This window comes from Marmota marmota, unplaced genomic scaffold (genome assembly GCF_001458135.2).
Source record: "Marmota marmota marmota unplaced genomic scaffold, marMar, whole genome shotgun sequence".
Classification (NCBI taxonomy): domain Eukaryota; kingdom Metazoa; phylum Chordata; class Mammalia; order Rodentia; family Sciuridae; genus Marmota; species Marmota marmota.
The window spans coordinates 203,303-221,860 of NW_026000240.1; the positions used below are offsets into that span (position 1 = coordinate 203,303).

General features: G+C 35.8%; 1 protein-coding gene and 1 pseudogene across 6 annotated transcripts in view; both read right to left on the reverse strand.

Moving 5' to 3' along the window:
• The window catches only part of Lmln (leishmanolysin like peptidase), a 72,713-nt gene that overhangs the window by 31,310 nt on the left and 22,845 nt on the right, over window positions 1-18,558 (reverse strand). For all 6 annotated transcript variants that reach the window (XR_007344150.1, XR_007344152.1, XR_007344149.1 and 3 more), the window contains exons 8-11: window positions 15,433-15,527; window positions 13,756-13,873; window positions 5,072-5,179; window positions 1,887-1,963 (exon numbers count right to left, since the gene is read on the reverse strand). Coding sequence is in view for 2 of the 6 variants with exons in the window: in XM_048794237.1 (XP_048650194.1) it covers window positions 1,887-1,963; window positions 5,072-5,179; window positions 13,756-13,873; window positions 15,433-15,527 (398 nt within the window). In the remaining 4 variants the exon portion in view is untranslated. The remainder of the gene's footprint in view (window positions 1-1,886; window positions 1,964-5,071; window positions 5,180-13,755; window positions 13,874-15,432; window positions 15,528-18,558) is intronic.
• LOC107143074 lies at window positions 7,074-8,062 on the reverse strand (annotated as a pseudogene).

Sequence of the window (18,558 nt, forward strand, 5' to 3'; positions counted from 1 at the left end):
AAGCAGGACATTATGGTGGAAGTGTGTGGCAGAGGAAAAGTCAGGACATGGCTACCAAGAAGCAGAGAGAGAGCTCTGCTCAACAAGGACAAACCCCAAAAGCATGCCCTGTGGACCCACCTCCACCAGCCACACCCTATCTGCCCACAGTTACTACCCAGTTAATCCCTGTCCTGGGATGAATTCACTGACTGGTTTAAGGCCTTTATAACCCAGTCATTTCACCTCTAAACCTTCATGCATTGTCTCACACATAAACTTTTGGGGAATACCTCACATTTAACCCATAACAGAGATAACTTCTATTTAAAAGACATTCAGGATATCGTATAACAAAGGAATAGACAAGCGAATCCAGAATTCTGGGTCCACAATAAATTAACTGCAATGGGGGGTGGGGGAGGTGGCAGAGGTGTACAGGACTGCTGTACGTTAAAGGACTTAAGAGAGATTTTATTTGCACCCCGATTTAAAAAGAGAGATAAAAGGTTTATGTGCTTATAAACTGGATATTAGAGGATATTAGGAAATTATTAATTTTGTTACTGCTAAGTGTGGTTACATTAAAAAACATCCATATATTTTAGGGACTCATGGTGCAATATTTAGGAGTAAAATGATGTGATGTCTGTGACTTGCAAGGTAAAAAGAAAGACCGTTACAAGTATAACATCTTATTTACTGTTGAATCCAGTTCATAGGCCTACAGTATTCATTGTATTATATAGACTGTTTAATACATGCATTTTTTTATGTGTTGGTAAATTTCATAATAAAATATTTAAAAGAATAATATCCCTGAGATGAAGTCTATATAGACATCAAAAATTTGTTATCACTTCATAGAAAATAATCTTTAACCTTAAAGCACTGCATGCTAATGACTTTTCAGGGTGCTATCTGCTATCTTCTAAAGATATAACAATATCTTGATATTTTTGTTAGGCATAAGAATGCTATATTTTTTTCCTTATTGTTCTTCAAATGGGCTAAAGGAGAATTAAGAAAGTAGATAACACATACCAGACAAGTGTTCTACCCCTGAGCTATATCCCCAGTTCCATGACTTGCTGCATTCTTATACCCATTCCTTTTTCCTGAATTAATAGACAGGAAGCTAATTCTCATTTAACTTAATTCTCTCTTGTTTTTCTGGATCCTATCCATCTTGCATTCTCAAGGGAAAAGATGTGCTAATAAAATCCTTTCTTACCTATGTATTCCTCTCTCATGTAAGCAGATCAGCCTATGAACTTCTCAGTCTCTTCCATTTTTATTGAAACTATTTTCAGGGTCAACAATGAGCTCTATATTTTAAAATCCTTATTTCTCTTTGATCACCCCCCCCCAAAGTTAAGTTAAATCAACTATTTTCATGGTTTTAATAATACCTATACTATTGATTTTCAAATTTGATTTCATTTTCAAATGTTCCCTCAGGCTATCTTAGAGAAAGAAGCACTGTTTCCACCTAAGCAGTTCTGATTTTATTTGATACATAAAGATTCTGTAAAAGGTTTCATTTAATAACAGTTCACTGCTTTACCAGAAAGTTCCACTACTTTAAAAACCAGGAAACTATACATCAATCTTATTCACAATTTAAAAAATTATTTAGTTTTTCCTTCATATTAGCAAGCTTTTCCTTACAAGAAAATAAATCTCATTAACATCATGGTTTTGCTCTATTCATAACTATATCTTGGGGCCTTAAACAATTATTAAATGAATAAACAGATTTGGTGATAATGGACAGCTAAATGCACAAAATCCAATAATGCAGTAAGTAGTTTTGCTTTGATGTAAAATGTCAGCATTTTCTTAAGCTAATCTTAATATTCATTTAATTTTAATACATAAATCATGTATTCTCACAGCTGTCTTACCCAGTGTCCTCCATTAATGCCAGAGTGATTCGAGAGAGGACTCGGTTCTGGGTATGAGAACCAGTCATTGCTTCATTCTGAAAATCACCAACAAACTTTAGTTAGAAAATGACTCTACAATTCCTAATAATTTCTGTGATTTCTCTGATATATATTTAAAATGTTTCCAGTCAGGGACTGATAAATATTCACTTAAAAGTAGTGAAATACAAAAGCCATCTTTAAAATGACTAGACTGAAATTTAAAGTCAAATCTATTTTTTGCTTCAAATGTCTCCATGTTTATACTTTCCCTGGAATGGCGGGAACTAACATTTAAGATATATATATCTATATATATATATATATATATCTATATATATATATATATATTTTTTTTTTTTTGTTTGTTTTAAAGAGAGAGTGTGAGAGAGAGAGGGAGAAGAGAGAGAGAGAGAATTTTTCAATATTTATTTTCTAGTTTTCGGCGGACACAACATCTTTGTTTGTATGTGGTGCTGAGGATCGAACCCGGGCCGCACACATGCCAGGCGAGCGCGCTACCGCTTGAGCCACATCCCCAGCCCAACATTTAAGATATTATGATGAAAATGAAGATAAATATATGTGGAATCAGAAATACTACTGTAAAGATTCTCCAGGCAAAGTAAAGTGAGACAATGCCCAGGTAATTTAGAATTAGGGAAATAACCACCTGAATTACATAGAAAATAGTTTCCTAATCTTTTGTGATCACAGATACACTAACATGCAAAACACATATGATAGAATCATGAGATCAAATAATCTATACGAGGGATCTAAAATATTCTCAAGGTATACTATCTACCCAATTTTAATTTATATGATAAAATTCCTTTCAGGAGGTCCTCTACAATAAGGACTCTACTGCCTCTTAAGAGAGCATATTTCTTCTTTGGACAGCTCTAATTTTTCTTCAACTCTTTATCTCTAATATCTTCTGACTCAGAAATTCCACTTATAGGAATTTATTCTTTCTTACTCTATAAACAAATGTGACCTTGGGTTAACTTTCTAGTTCTGTTCCCCTGGAAACCTAATAAAGATGGAATGTCAACTGTGTTACCAGGCATTAGTACTTAAGGGAATAAAACCTCCTGAAATACTTCTGGGCTTGGATTACTATAAATGAACATGAATACCTGTTGGTAAGCCATAGTTCTGGGACTTCTCTGTGTTGAGAAATGTTTTATAGGGATCTGAAAATTATTTCTATGAAACTGTTAAAAAGATCATGTCCTATTTGGGACATGGTACTTTAAAAGCCAGGCTGGTTCTTGCGTCCATCTACTTTGGCCTTGTACTGCTGTCCTTGAGTTGGAGAGGGAGGAAGAGAGGCACCAATGACAGCCCCTAGATTGCTGTTTCAGCACAAGGAATGTGCCCAACACTGCATGTTGTGCGTGCTTTGTGATACCCTTTCTAAGGAAATCTTTCTTTAGTGTGGCCTGTTGGAGTCTTGTGAGTTTGATTATTTAGCTGAACCAAAGAATATCCACTGAAACACCAATCCTGGAAAGCACAGCAGTAAATGAGCAATAAATAAATAAATGGCTCATTATAATTTTTTAAATTAAAAATTTGAAACATAATTGTTCATTAACACATGACTGTTAGGTTACATTTGTATAATATAATACTCTGCAGCTCTTAAAAAATGAGGAGTTCAGCCTCATTTTTGAAGCATCTTTATTGAAGCCTCTGGATTCAATACCATAAAAAACAACAACAATGACAAAACTGAGGAAATCAAAGCACACAGTCTATTTTGCTAATGCATGTATTTCAGCACTGTGAATGAACTCATGTGAGATGGAAAATAAGGGAGTGACATCAATATAATCCTGCTAATTCATTGTGACTTTTCCCTGGAGGCTAATGTACGATGAAGCAATAGCAGCTAAATAAAAAATACACTAAGATAAAGAAAAAAAAAATAAAAGAATAGAGGGATGCTATACTGAGTATGGTCTCTATTCTGTTCACTTCATCTTTTTCCCCTTGGCTCAGTATGGCTGCAAGTGTTTATTGCACATTCTAATTTTGGTACATTTTACTCTTGTCCCTCTTACTCAAGATTTACAATCCCCCACCCAGCTACCCATTGCTAGTTTTTTTATGTTGTTGTTGTTGTTTTGTAGTTGTTGTGGATATTTTTGTTTTTGTTTTGCAGTACTGGAAATTGAACCCAGGGGTACTCTATCACTGAGCTACATTCTAGCCCTTTTGTTTATTTACTTTAAATTTTTGAGATAGGGTCTCCAAGTTGCCTATGCTGGTCTGGAACTTGCAAATCCTCCTTTGAAATCCAAGTAGCTGTGATTATAGGTCTGTTGTTGTTCAAAGTAAAGAAATACTAGAGTAGACAAAAGACTGTATTTATTGGAAATTTAATGTCTTTTAAAATTGAGCTAGTAATTATGATTTATGTTTTTGTTAGTGTTCTGGATACTTGTTTTTCCCACAAGTTTAGTTATTTTTAGGGTATCATATTGAAGAATAAACTCTTTTTTTATTTTTTAGTATTGGGGATTGAACCTAGGGACACTTTACCACTAAACTACATTCCCAGTCCTTTTTTATTTTGAGATGGGGTCTTGCTAAATTGCTGAGGCTGGCCTTGAACTTGTGATCTTCTTGTCTCTGCCTCCCAAGTCACTGGCATTACTGGCATGTGCCACTGAGCTCAGTATAAAAAGGTGAAAGTATATGTTGCATTATAGCAGAAGCATTTGTATTGCCTTAGTAAGATGTCTACAGAATATCATTAAGTTAAAAAAGTTGTATGAGTTCATAAAGAAAAACTCTTCATTATACAAAATACATGTATGAAGATGTGAATTTGGTGTCAACATACCTTATATACAATTAGAGATATGATAAATTGTGGTATAAAGGTGTATTAAGAATCATAATGCAAAAATAAATAAATAGAGAGATAATTGGAAAAAAAAGAAAAACTTCTGTGTGTATGTGTATATACATAAATTTAGACAATATTTAAGGAAGGATATAAGACAAGCTTAGCAATTACATTTGGAATTTAAGATTTAAATTAATTTGGATTTTAAGAGCTAAAGAGGAACCTGTTTAAATATCTTTTTCCATGAATATGAATTACTTAAAAAAAAAAAAAGTCTAGTAAAACTTAAAAATAAACTGACCTCTAATAACCGTTTTTCCCAATGGTTGAGTTCAGTGCCCATACCACCTTGATTTTCAAGTTCCATTCCTTCTAGAATTGGACAATTAAAATGTTTTCGTGCTTCATCCTAAGAATCAGAAAAATAAAAATCCCACAAAAGTACTTTTAGTTAATGTCAAACTCTTTATTCCATGAATACAACAGATATTAAAAAATTACTTTGGTAAGAAGAGAGAATTTTTTTTTTAAATATAGTTTTTAATATAATTAAATTTTGATGGTGCTACATTCTTCTTTGCTAGGAAATTAATATACATATATATATATACACATATATATATATTTCTTTTTACATTTTTGTATGGCTGTGTTATAGTTGTACATATGATGGGATTTGCTGTTACATATTCATACATGAATACAATATATAACAATATAATTTGGCCAATATTGCTCTTCAGCACATCCTCCCTTCCTCCCCTTCCTCATTCCCTGATCTCTTTTCTCTGTTCTACTGATCTCTTTTTGATTTTCATGAGATGTCCCCACCCCTGCTTTCTTTTTCTTTTTCCGCTCCAGCTTCCACTTGGAAGAGAAATCATACAACATTTAAACTTCTGAGTTTGACTTATTTTGCTTAACGGTCTCTAGTTCTATCCAGTTTCCTGAAAATGACATAATTTTATTTCTTTTATGATTGAATAAACTCAATTGTGTACATATATTACATTATTTTTTTATCCATTATTCACCTGCTGATGGACACCTAAACTGGTTTATAGCTTGGCTATTGTGAATTGTGCTGCTAAAACATAGGTATGCATGTATCAGTATACTATGATGACTTTTATTCTTTAAATTTTTTTTATATTAGTTGTATTCTATTACAATACCTTTTTTCTGCCTTTTTATTGGTGCATTACAGTGGTACATAATGATGGAATTTGTTGTTACATAGCTGTACATGTTACATTATATAACAATGTAATATGGCCAGTATCATTCCCCAGCACTTCCCCACACTCTCCTTGCCTCCCACCCTCTGGTCCCTTTCCTTTAAAGATCATCTTTTGATTTTCATGAGATCCCTAGCCCCCACCTTTCTTTCCCTTTTTCCTCTCTAGCTTCCACATATGAGAGAAAAATATATGACCCTTGACCTTCTGAGTTTGGTTATTTCACTTAACATAATGACTTAATTTCATTTTTCTTTATGGCTGAATAAAACTCCGTTGTGTATATCTACTACATTTTCTTTATTCATTCATCTACTGATGGACTCCTAGGCTGGTTCCATAGTTTGGCTATTGTGAATTGTGCTGCTGTAAACATGGGTATGCATGTATCACTGTAGTATGATGACTTTAATTATTCAGGATAAATATAGCTGGATCATATGGTGGTGGTCCATGCCTAGTCTTTTGACGAACCTCCATACTAGTTGTACATACTGGTTTCTTTTTCTCCAAATCCTCTCCAGCATTTATTAGTATACTTTTATTCTTGATGGCTGCCATTCTGATTGATGTCAGATGAAATCTCAGTGTAGTTTTGATTTGCATTTCCCTAACTGCTAATGATGTTGAACATTTTTTCATGTATTTTTTGGCCATTTGCATTTCTTCTTTTGAGAAGTGTGTGTTTAATTCATCTGCCCATTTATTAATTGAGTTATTTGATTTTTTTGGTGGAAAGTTTTTTTTTAATATCTTTATTTATATGTGGTAATGAGGGTCGAACCCAGGGCCTCACACTGCTAGGCTCTACCACTGAGCCACAACTCCAGCCCCTGGTGTAAAGTTTTTGAGTTCTTTTTATATTTTAGATATTAATCCTCTATCAGAAGAGTAGCTAACAAAGATTTTATACCATTCTGTAGGTTCTCTTTTCACATTGCTGGGCAAAGCTTTTTAATTTTATGCCATTCTATTTATTAACGCTGGGCATTATTTATTAGGAGTCTCATTGAGAAAGTCATTGCCTATGCCTAAAAGCTGAAGTGTTGATCCTACATTTTTTTCCCTCCCAATCCACTGTTGACTGTTTCCTTTGGTGTACAGATGTTTTTTCAACATTTTAATGTTTTCTACAATTTAACAAATAGTTCTCTTGATTACAGAGATATAAGACTACTTGGTAGCATTCAGAAACATCATAGTAATGGTGGTTTCCCTGATCATAGTCTTCAATAATTAAAACAAGGAGTTATGTGTATAAAACTGCTGTCAAACCAGTGAGTCTACATTTAAGTCCATCACTTTCAAGGATTGTTGATAACTTGGGCATAATTTCCACCAAATAACCTTGCTTCTTTGTATCACAAGGCCCAAATGACTCATGTTTATCTCAATGGCAGTATCTTTGGTAATAACATTTGAAGTTGAACATAGTGGCTATGAAGGATACTTTTTCACATCAAGTACTGATAGGCAATAGATGGCTTTCTATTCAGGATGTGTTTCATGGGTCTTCTTGAAATGTAAGCCCCTTGTTCTAATGAATCTTTTAAATTTAGGTGGTTTTCTCATAAAGTCATATCCAACAAAGCAGACTCTAGCAGCCATCCTCCTCTATACCTTCTTTTTTCTCTTTACTATTTAAACAACTTTTAATACTTCTGTTTCTCCCTGGGCATGAACTTTGGGCAGAGGGACTGACTAGTTTCCTGATGTCTCTTTTCTGTTTTGCATAACCATGCTGGAAAGTACTTTTGCTTGGGACTGTCCTTCTCTGTCCAGTAGATAAGAAGGTACTGCTCCCTGTGGAGTCTTGTCATCATTCTTTTGTTTGGCGTTTCTCTTTTCATGCATCTTGATAGTTGTTTTCATTTGTATTTTCTCAGCATAGTGCTATTTATGGTAGACCTTAGTCTTCAGGCCAATCCCCCACCCCCAACACCCCACCCCCCTCTCGAACATTCATGAGACTCTAGAGTTTCCTTCTTTCTATTTTTCTCATGGTAATACAAGCAATATCTGTGGCATTTATATTGTAATTTAATATATTCATTTTATAGAGTCAAAGGCCACAGCCTCCTGGGTGCAAAGAACCTCTCAATTTTTGGGTCTCAGAGACCCAAGAGCTTATTCTGTGCAGTCCAAAAGAGGAAAGCCAGAAGCTTTTTAGTTTGATATAATTCCATTTGTCTATTTTTGTTTTTGTTGTTTGTGCTTCTGAGGTTATTTCCCAAACCAATGTTGTGTAATTTTCCCACTGTTTTATTCTAGGAGTTTAATATATTTTGAGTTGTTTTTGCATAAAGTATCAGATAAAGGTCCAAATCTATTCTTCCGTATATGGATATCTAGTTTCCCCATTTATTGAAGAGATTACCTTTTTCCCATTGGGCATTCTTGGCACTTTTGTAAAATATCAACTGACCATATATGCCTGGGTTCATTTCTAGGCTCTCTATTCTGCTCCACTGCCTAGTGTTTCTATTTTTATTCCAGTACAGGTTGTTTGAATTACTACAATAGTTCTCCCTTATCTGTAAGGGATACATTCCAAGACCCCTAGTAGATGCCTGAAATCGAGATAGTACTGGACCTATACTATGTTTTTTCCTATATATACATATTAAACTGTGATACAGTTTAATTTATAAATTAGGAAAAGGAAGAGATTAATAAGTAATAATAAAATAGAACAATTATAACAATATACTATATTACAAGTTAGAACTTATAAATTATTTACTTCTAGAATTTTCCATTTAATATATTTGGACTTAAGACTGGGGATAAAAAGTAAGACCTCAGCCAAAGTGGGGACTCCTGTACTATGAAATCAGGTAGTGTGATGCCACCAGCTTTGTTCTTTTTACAAATGATTGCCTTGGCAATTAGGAGTTATTTTGTGGTTCCATATGAATTTTAGGATTTTTTTTCTATTTCTGTGAAAAAAGACATTGGAATTTTGATCAGGGTTGCACTGAATTTGCAACTGTTTGGGGTAGCATGGATATTTTAGCAATATTAACTATAGGAATTTATCTATTTCTTTTAGGTTATCAAATTTGTTGGCACAACTGAGTGCAGTGACATCACCTGCTGTTGAGAGCCACAGCCGAAGGGGCCCCAGCAAACTTCCAGCTGCCAGCTGATGATTGGCTCACAGCAGCCCCAGCAAACTTCTAGCTGCCAACTGATTGGCTCCTCTGCAGTGATGCTCATTGGGCTGTTTCCCCGCCCTTTCAGACCACGGAGCTGCTCATTGGGGGACTTTTTTTGGCTCCGCCCATGCAACCCAGCCAATCGGCCTCAAGAGCAGGAGAAGTGGGGGAGATTGAGAGGCTTGTGGGAAGCCAGTGGTGGCAGTTGGGCTCTGAGGGAATTCCTGAAGAGCTGTGTGGTGCCTTGTGTGTGTGTGTGTGTGTGTGTGTGTGTGTGTTCTAAAAATAAAGTTCGTTTCTTTTGACAAGTGGCTCCTGAATTGTGCCCAGCCAGACTGCGGCATTTGGTGGCCTGTACGGGGAATGAACCCGCGACCTTGGCGTTATCAGCACCAAGGTCTTTCAACTATGCCTTGTCCCTGTGGATTATATGGGATTCCTGTTATATGAGTAATGCCAAATGAAGAGCAAAATTGTTTAAAAGAGGTAGAAGTATAACCAGGGGCATTATCTGTTTTTAACTGTTTTGGAACGCCCACAGTGGCAAAATTTTGTAAACAATGAGCTACAATATCTTTAGTTTTTTCTCCGGCATAAAGGGAGCCCATCAAAAATCCGGAAGAAGTATCAACTGTAACATGCAAATATTTTAATTTTCCAAATTCTGGCAGTGTGTGATGTCCATCTGCCAAATATGGTTAGGTATCAGTTCTCTAGGATTGACTCCAAGATTAACTTGTGGTAAAAAGGTCACACAATTTTGACATTGTTTTATTTGTCTAGCTTGTTCCTTAGTTATTTTAAAACGCTTTTGTAAAGTATTAGCATTGACATGGAACTTTTTATGAAAATTTGTAGCTTCTTCTAGTGTAGAGAAAATATGTATGTCATGTGTAGTTTTATCTGCTAAATCATTGCCCAAACTAAGGGCTCCAGGCAATCCTGTATGTGCCCTGTATGTGCCCTGCAGCGACTTGTGGTAGTGTTGGGGTATTTTTGCTGATGGTGTCATCGGTGGTACAATTTTTCCAAAAGGAACCGTCAATTGACTTGGTGTATCTTCCTCCCTTCTCCTTGTGATGGTCGTTCAACTAAAATTTGGGGGCCAACAGAGGTGAGGCAAAGAACCTCACCCCCCGCTGGTACAAAGACCTATCCACAGGTGTGGCTGTATGCTGGACCAGTAGTCAATGACGGGTAAGATCCAATTGCAATGGTACCAACCTAATACAGGAGGCTGACGCCTTGAGGTCAGCTCATCCAATGACGGGTAAGGACTATATGTAGTATTGGACAACCTAAGGCAGGCATGGTCCCTAAGCCACATGCTTGTTGTTTAAACAGAGAGGGGGAGATGTTGAGAGCCACAGCCAAAGGGGCCCCAGCAAACTTCCAGCTGCTAGCAAACTTCCAGCTGCCAGCTGATGATTGGCTCACAGCGGCCCCGGCAAACTTCTAGCTGCCAACTGATTGGTTCCTCTGCGGTGATGCTCATTAGGCTGTTTCCCCGCCCTTTCAGACCACGGAGCTGCTCATTGGGGGACTTTTTTTTGGCTCCGCCCATGCAACCCAGCCAATCGGCCTCAAGAGCAGGAGGAATGGGGGAGGTTGAGAGGCTTGTGGGAAGCCAGTGGTGGCAGCTGGGCTCTGAGGGAATTCCTGAAGAGCTGTGTGGTGCGGTGTGTGTGTTCTAAAAATAAAGTTCGTTTCTTTTGACAAGTGGCTCCTGAATTGTGCCCAGCCAGACTGCGGCAACCTGTAATCTCAGCAACTCAGGAGGCTGAGGCAAGAGGAAGGCAAGTTCAGTCAGCCTCAGCAACTTAGCAAGGCCCTAAGCAACTTAGACCATCTCAAAAGAAAAAATAACAAGGACTGGGGATGTAGCTCAGTAGTTAAGCCCCACTGGGTTCAATCCCCTGGTATTCCCCCCAAAAAAATTTATTGGCATATACCTGTTCACAGTAGTCTCTTATGATCCTTTGTATTTCTGTGATGAGATGTAATGTCTCCTCTTTCATTTTTACTTTATTTCAGTTTTCTTCCTTTCTTTCCTTTGTCTAGCTAATGTTTTGTCAATTTTATCTTTTCAAAAAAATAATTTTAAGTTTCACTGATTTTAAAAAATTTATTTTTTATTGTAGTTCGACACAACACCTATTTTTTATTAATTTACTTTTATGTGGTGCTGAAGATCGAACCCAGGGCCTTACATGTGCTAGGCGAGCACTCTACCACTGAGCCACAACCCCAGTCCCTTCATTGATCTTTTGTGTCTACTAGTGTCTACTTCACATATTTTTACTCTCTTCTTTATTGTTTCCTTCCTTCTGCTCACTTTGGTCTAATTTGTTCATCTTTTTTTAGTTCTTAGAGGAATAATGCAAAGTTGTTTATTTTAATTCTTCTTTTTTTTTTTTTTTTGTAACAGGGGTGCTTAACCACTAAGCCACAGCCCTAGCCCTTTTAAAAAATATTTTATTTAGACAAATGATCTCACTGAGTTAACTAGGGCTTCACTAAGTTGCTAAGGCTGGCTGGCTATGAACTCTTGATCCTTCTGCTTCAGTATCCTGAGCCACTGGGATTACAGGCGAGTGCCACCATGCTCAGCTTCTTTCTTCTTTTTAGATGTACTTGTTTTTTTGCTATAAACTTTCCTCTTAGAACCACTTTTGTTATATCCTGTAAATTATAGTATTTTCTATGTTCATTTTCATTTATTTAAAGATATTTCAATATCTTGAGATGTTTTTAATTTCCCCTTTATTTCCTTATCAACGCATGTTGGTAGTTCAGGAATATATTGTTCCAACAAGTATTTTTAAATTTCCAAAATTCCTGCTGTTATTAATTTCTATTTCACATCTTTGTGGTTAGAAAGGTACTTGATATGACTGACTTTTCTTAAACTTTCTAAGGCTTTTTCTGTGCCCTAACGTGTGATCTATTCTGGAGAATACCCTTGAGAGGAATGTATATTCTATTGCTGTTGAATGGAATGTTCTGTATATCTCTTAGTACCATTTGGCCTAATGTGCTGTTCAAGTCCAATGTTTCCTTATTAATTTTCTGTCTGGGTGATTAGTCCATTGTTCAAAGTGGAGTATTAAAGCTTCGTATTATTATTGTATTACAATTTATCTCTCCCTTCAGAAAGAGTAATATTTGTTTTACACGATCAGGTGCTTTGAAGTTAGGTACTTATAGATTTAAAACTGTCATATCCTCTTGATGAAGTGACCCCCTTTGTCATTATATAATATACCTATTTGTCTTCCTATACCTTTTTTTTACTTAAAGTCTATTTGGTTTAAGTATAGTTACCCTTGCTCTCTCAAGAATAATTTTATTACTGGTGTAAATTGTTATGGAAGTATATTTTGTAGGGGAAAAAAGCTATTCAGGCTATTATTATCATCATCATCATTCACAGCACTTTTTATTTTTTATTTTAAGACAGTATCTTGCTAAGTTGCCCAAGCTGGACTTGAACTTATGATTCTTCATAATCACTGGGATTGCAGGTATGTGTCATACTCAGCAAAAAAAAATGTTATTGAGTAGAAAACAAATTTACTTATTGGATTTTGTCTGTTTTTGAGTTAGAGATTTCTAGGGATGGAAAGTAGCCCAAGAACACTGAAAGAGTTTAGAAGGCAGAGAGATGTGAGTGTAAAAGAAAAGTGGAGGCAGAATAGCTTTCTGTCATCAAAAAAATGGGGAATCCTGTGATGGTTAATTTAATTTGTCAACTTGGTTGGGACACAGTGCCCAGATATTTAGTCAAACACTATTCTAGATACTACTGTAAGGTGTTTTATTGGATGAGATTAATATTCCTATTTTTTTTTTTTTTAGTTATAGATGGACACAATATCTTTATTTATTTATTTTTATGTAGTGCTAAGGATCAAACCCAGTACCTCACATGTGTGAGGCAAGTGCTCTACTACTGACCTATAACCGCAGCCCAAGATTAATATTTACATCAGTGGACCCTAAGCTAAAAGCAGACTGTCCTCCATAAAATATGGGTGGGCTCAAGCACCCATTTGAAAGCTTAAACAGAACAAAGACTGACCTGCAAGCAAGAAATAATTCTGTCTTTAGAGTCAAACTGTAACTCTTCCCCGAGTCTCCAGTCTGCTTGCCTACCTCATCAGATTCGGATCTTCCAAACTTCTACAGTTGTGTGAGACAGTTCCTTAAAAGAATCTCTCTTTCCTCCACTTCCACCCCTCACACTCTGTTTGTCTCTCTTTCTCTGCAGACCCTTGACTAATACAAACCCTCAAATGAAATGATAAACAATTACAGAAATAGTACAATGATCCTAAAAGGTATCATTACAGAGGCAGCACTTCCTTAAAGCAGTGTATATGATAGGAATCATGAATGTCAATGTCAAATTTCTACTTCCTCATCTTTCTCCTGGCTTATAACTTTACTGCACTGCCTTTATACTACTGATTCTACTTTAGGCTCTGAAATTTAATTATAAGTTCTTAAACAATAGTCATTAATAAAACAAGTATTATAATGAAGGAAGATGGTTCATGAGAGAAATAAAGAAGTTCAATAATACTCACAACAACACGAGGTGTTACTAGCAGATACACAGTGTGACGAACTATCTTATTATCTCGAATGTTCCATGATCTTTCTACTTTTCGAACTACTTTATCACTCCACTGATATAATCCAAGACTGTAATTATAGAATAGAAAGACGGTCATTCTGCAAACGTACTACTACTTTAAAAATAAAAGTATTCATGAGTATCAATATGAAATTAAAATATTTGAGAACTTACACTATCCCATATCCATGAAAGGAATTTTCAAATTTAATCTTTTGAACAACCCTATGAGCTTGTAAGCACTATTTTGTAGTTAAAAGAGATGTTACTCACTTGCATGTATGTATGCATGCATGACAAATGAAGTAAAAAGACACAAAAGTAGATAGAAGAAATATTTGCAACATGAAAAAGGATTAATATCTCTAGATATTAATACAAAGTAATTAGAAAAAGAAAACTAACCCAAAAGATTGGACAAAGAAAATAAAACTAGTAGTCCTGAATATAATAATGACATAACATCTTTATTCAACAGATAAACCTAAAATATGACCTATAATATTCAATACTGGTAATGATGGTAGCAAGCATTCATGCTATCATCCATCATGAACTTGGCCACATCTTCAAAAATCTAATATGGGGCTGGGGAGTAGCTCAGTTGTAGAGTATTTGCTTGTATGTCTTTTTGCGAGCCCTTAAGGTCAGAGGAGCAATCACAGGACCCCAAAGAAAAAGGTATTTGTCTGTCTCTGGGTGGTTATTTCATGCAGCCCAGTTTACCTGGAGTGACCCTGAGTGTTTTAGTTTCGAGGAACGCGACATTCCTCCACATTACTGCATATAGCATAAGTATATTCTTTTTTTTTCTGGTGCTGGGGATTGACCCAGAGCCCCACATGTACCCACTTTACCTTTGAGCTAATCCCAGCCAATAGTGTTTTCTTTCTTAGTGCTATGTAGTTTTTAGTTATATGAATATATCACAATTTATTTACCTATTCTATTACTGATGCAGCTTTTATATTTTTGGTGATTTATATGGTTTGACTATTAATAACAAAATCATGATGAATATTTTGTACAAGTGTTTTTATAGATATGTGCTTTTAATTTAGAGACTTATTTTTTATATAAATGCATGCAAACAGTTATAGTTCTAAAACTGATATTATCTATAAAATTCTTTTTTTTTCCCCCCAGTGCTAAGATCAAACCCAAAGCCTTGAACATACTAGGCAAATGTTATATCCCTGATCTAAACCTCCAATCCCACTATAAAATCCTTGATAAACCTTTTCAGTTTTCTAACTACAGCATATTTTAGGCCCTGAACCTCTGGATCACCGCTAATCTGCTAAACTAAATAAAATATCAATTAACATGTAAATATTGCCATGCACAGGCAATAATTGTTAAAAAGGCAAAATATAATCAACCCACATTTTACCACAGCCTGACTGTACTATAAGGCACAATATTGTGAAAAGAGCCTAGCCTGGTAAAAGAGTCCTGGCTCTTTGAATAGGTCATGAGGCTAAATGATCCTATCTTGTTTTACTATGTACAGTTAGTTTCCTTAGATTATCCATAAAGACACTGTTATTTAACACCTAACAACATACTATGATTCTGATTTTTGTCTTGGCATCCTCTAAAAGAAGAAAATAAAAATAGTAAATACCTGTAATTAAAAGGTGGGAGACCATCTGCAAACCTTGAAGTTAGAGGATTTCCATCTTTATCATGGTAGAATGCAAAGAGCCCAGCAGAGAAACCCTATAAGAAAAAGTTTGAAATGTCTTACCGTGAAAATATCAAGTCTGATTACAGATATCATAACATGTCTGCTATCAAAAGAAAGCACTGATATAAATACATAACAGCATCAGGCCAACGCAGGAACTTCTCATAGGCTGCAACTAAACTATGATTAAGTGGGCCATGTTTATGAATTCTAAATTCTAACTATTTAAAGTAAATATTTAATAAAAGTTTTTCTAAAATGTGTTATATATTTTAAAATTACTTTCAGTATAAATACAATGAATAGCAATTACTGTGCTATAATTCATCTAGGCACTATTAGCACTTTTAAATCACAAACCAAAGAGCATTTTCTGTGTTCTTTAATTCCTCTGGTTTTTTTGTTTTTTTTTTTTTGGTACCGGGACTGGGGATTGAACTCAGGGGTACTTAACCACTGAGTCACATCCCAAGTCCATTTTTGTATTTTATTTAGAGACAGGATCTCACTGAGTTGCTTAGTACTTCGCTGTTGCTGAGATAGGCTTTGAACTTGTGATCCTCCTGTTTCAGCCTCCTGAAACAGGAGGATCACAGGTGTGCACCATCATGCCTGGCTGTTTGCTTTTTAAAGTTATTTTGGCCTTCTTCCTTGTTTGAGAACCTATCATCTATCATTTCTGAATGCTGGGCAAGAGATGAAATGATGAAAGCAGTACACTGAATTGTATGGTCAAGCCTGACACTGGTTAAAATAAAATAGATGAATTTAATTAAAAATTACTATGAAAATGTACATTTCTATATGATCAAATATGCAGAGAAAGAAATCATTACTTAGTTAAACATATGCTCTTCTCTAGTTTTGAGAAGGTAGTAGTCATTGCTATTTTTTTAAAAGGATTTTCTTTCTTTCTTTTTTTTTTGGTACCAGTGATTGAACCCAGGGGTGTTTAACCACAGAGCCACATCCCAACCCCTTTCTAAATATTTTATCTAGAGGGTCTCACTGAGTTGCTTAGTACCTCACTAAGTTGCTAAGGTTAGTTTTGAACTCAGAATCCTCCTGCCTCAGCCTCCTGAGCTGCTGGGATTATAGGCATGTACCACTGCACCTAGACTAAAGGATTTTCATGGCTATCAGAAGTACCAGCAGCCTAAGGCTCTGTCACAGCAATATACTCTCATGGACTTTTTAGTATCCTTTATTCATAAATCTCAGGATTTTTGTAATACTGGGTATTAGACCTATAAATTTCAGGATTTTTTTTTTTTTAATTTTTTTTTTTTTTTTAGTTCTCGGCAGACACAACATCTTTGTTTGTATGTGGTGCTGAGGATCGAACCCGGGCCGCACGCATGCCAGGCGAGCGCGCTACCGCTTGAGCCACATCCCCAGCCCCTAAATTTCAGGATTTTAAGAGGAAAACCTTCTATGAAAAAGTCATTCTGCCAGGTGTGATGTTGCATGCCTGTAATTCCTGCAGCTCAGGAGGCTAAGGCAGAAGGAAGGCAAATTCAAATCCAGCCTCTGCAATTTAACAAGGCGCTAAGCACCTAGTGAGACCCTTTTCTCAAAATAAAACATAAAAATGGCTGAGGATGTGGCTCAGGGATTAAGCGTCCTGGGTTCAATCCCTGGTACCAAAAGGGGGGAGAAAAAAGAGTCTTAAACTGGCCAGGAATCATGGCACATGCCTATAATCCCAGGGTTTTGGAAGGCTAAGGCCAGCCTGGGCAACCTAGCCAGACCCTGACTCAAAAAAAAAAAGGGGGTGGGATGGGGCTGGGGATATAGTTCTGTTGGTAGATTGCCTGCCTCATATGCACAAGGCCCTAGGTTCAATTTCCAGCACCACACACACACAAAAAAAGCCTGGGCAGAATGCTGAGAGATAGAGCACCCCTAGGTTCAATCCCCAATATCACAAGCAATATCCAACAACAAAAAGTCTTCAATCTTAATGAGATAATCAATACCTAATATAAAATATTCAAATTCCCATTCTCCATCCCCTCTTCCATCAACAAGGTGAGAAAAGGGGAAAAATTAATGCCATTTGGTATCTTCTATTTCATTAGTGAGATTCTTTTTCTTGCTTTCTTTCCTAATCTAATAACTAAAACAAAGCTACTTTCATGTTTTATAAATAGAAAATATAATCTAGTTCATAACCTAGTAGCTATCAATTGTAAGTGATCACCTACTTAACTTCTTTGGCAACCTTCTTTGCTGATATAATTGTGGATTCTGTGTCATTCAAAGTTTGCCAGAATGAGTAATGGAGTCCAGATTATTCTTTTATCTCTACATGTTTCTTCTTCCTCTTCCCCCTCTTGCTCCATTCTTCTTCTTCTTCTTTTTTTTTTTGGTCTAAGGATCAAACCTAGGGCCTCGCATATGATAGACAAAGGCTATACTTTTTTGAACATTCCAGCCCTTTTTTATTTTTTTATTTTTGGTACTGGGGACTGAAACTAGCAATGCTTTTCCACTGAGCTACATACCCAGACTTTTTTTTTTTGTGACAGGGTCTCACTAAGTAGCCCAGGCTGGCCTTGAACTTGTGATCTCCCTGCCTCAGCTTCCCAAGTAGTTGAGATTACAGATATGTGCCACCATGCCCAAACAAACATTTCATTTTAGTATCTCCTTATGTGAAGAACATGACTATAATCTAGTTACATTAGAGTTTCACTTTATCAATCAGTATGTTTGATAATTGAAAGACAAACTTATATTTCAAGGTCATACATGATAGCTCACTAAATAAGAAAAATAATAGCCACTAATTTTATTATAGCTTACTACATATAGGATGGTGCTACACCAGTTATACGTACTATCTTGTTTAACTTTCAAGAAATAAAATTCATTGTAGTATGTACTATTATTTTCCTCATTTTATAAATGAAACTGAGGCTACCAAAGGCTAACCAATTTGCACCAAACCCCAAAATTTTTTAATCATACAGCTAAGAAAATTCAGACCTATGTCTGTGTGACCCTTTCTCTCTTAACAAGTATATTTTGTTCCCCTCCATTTCCTAAACATACTTAAAT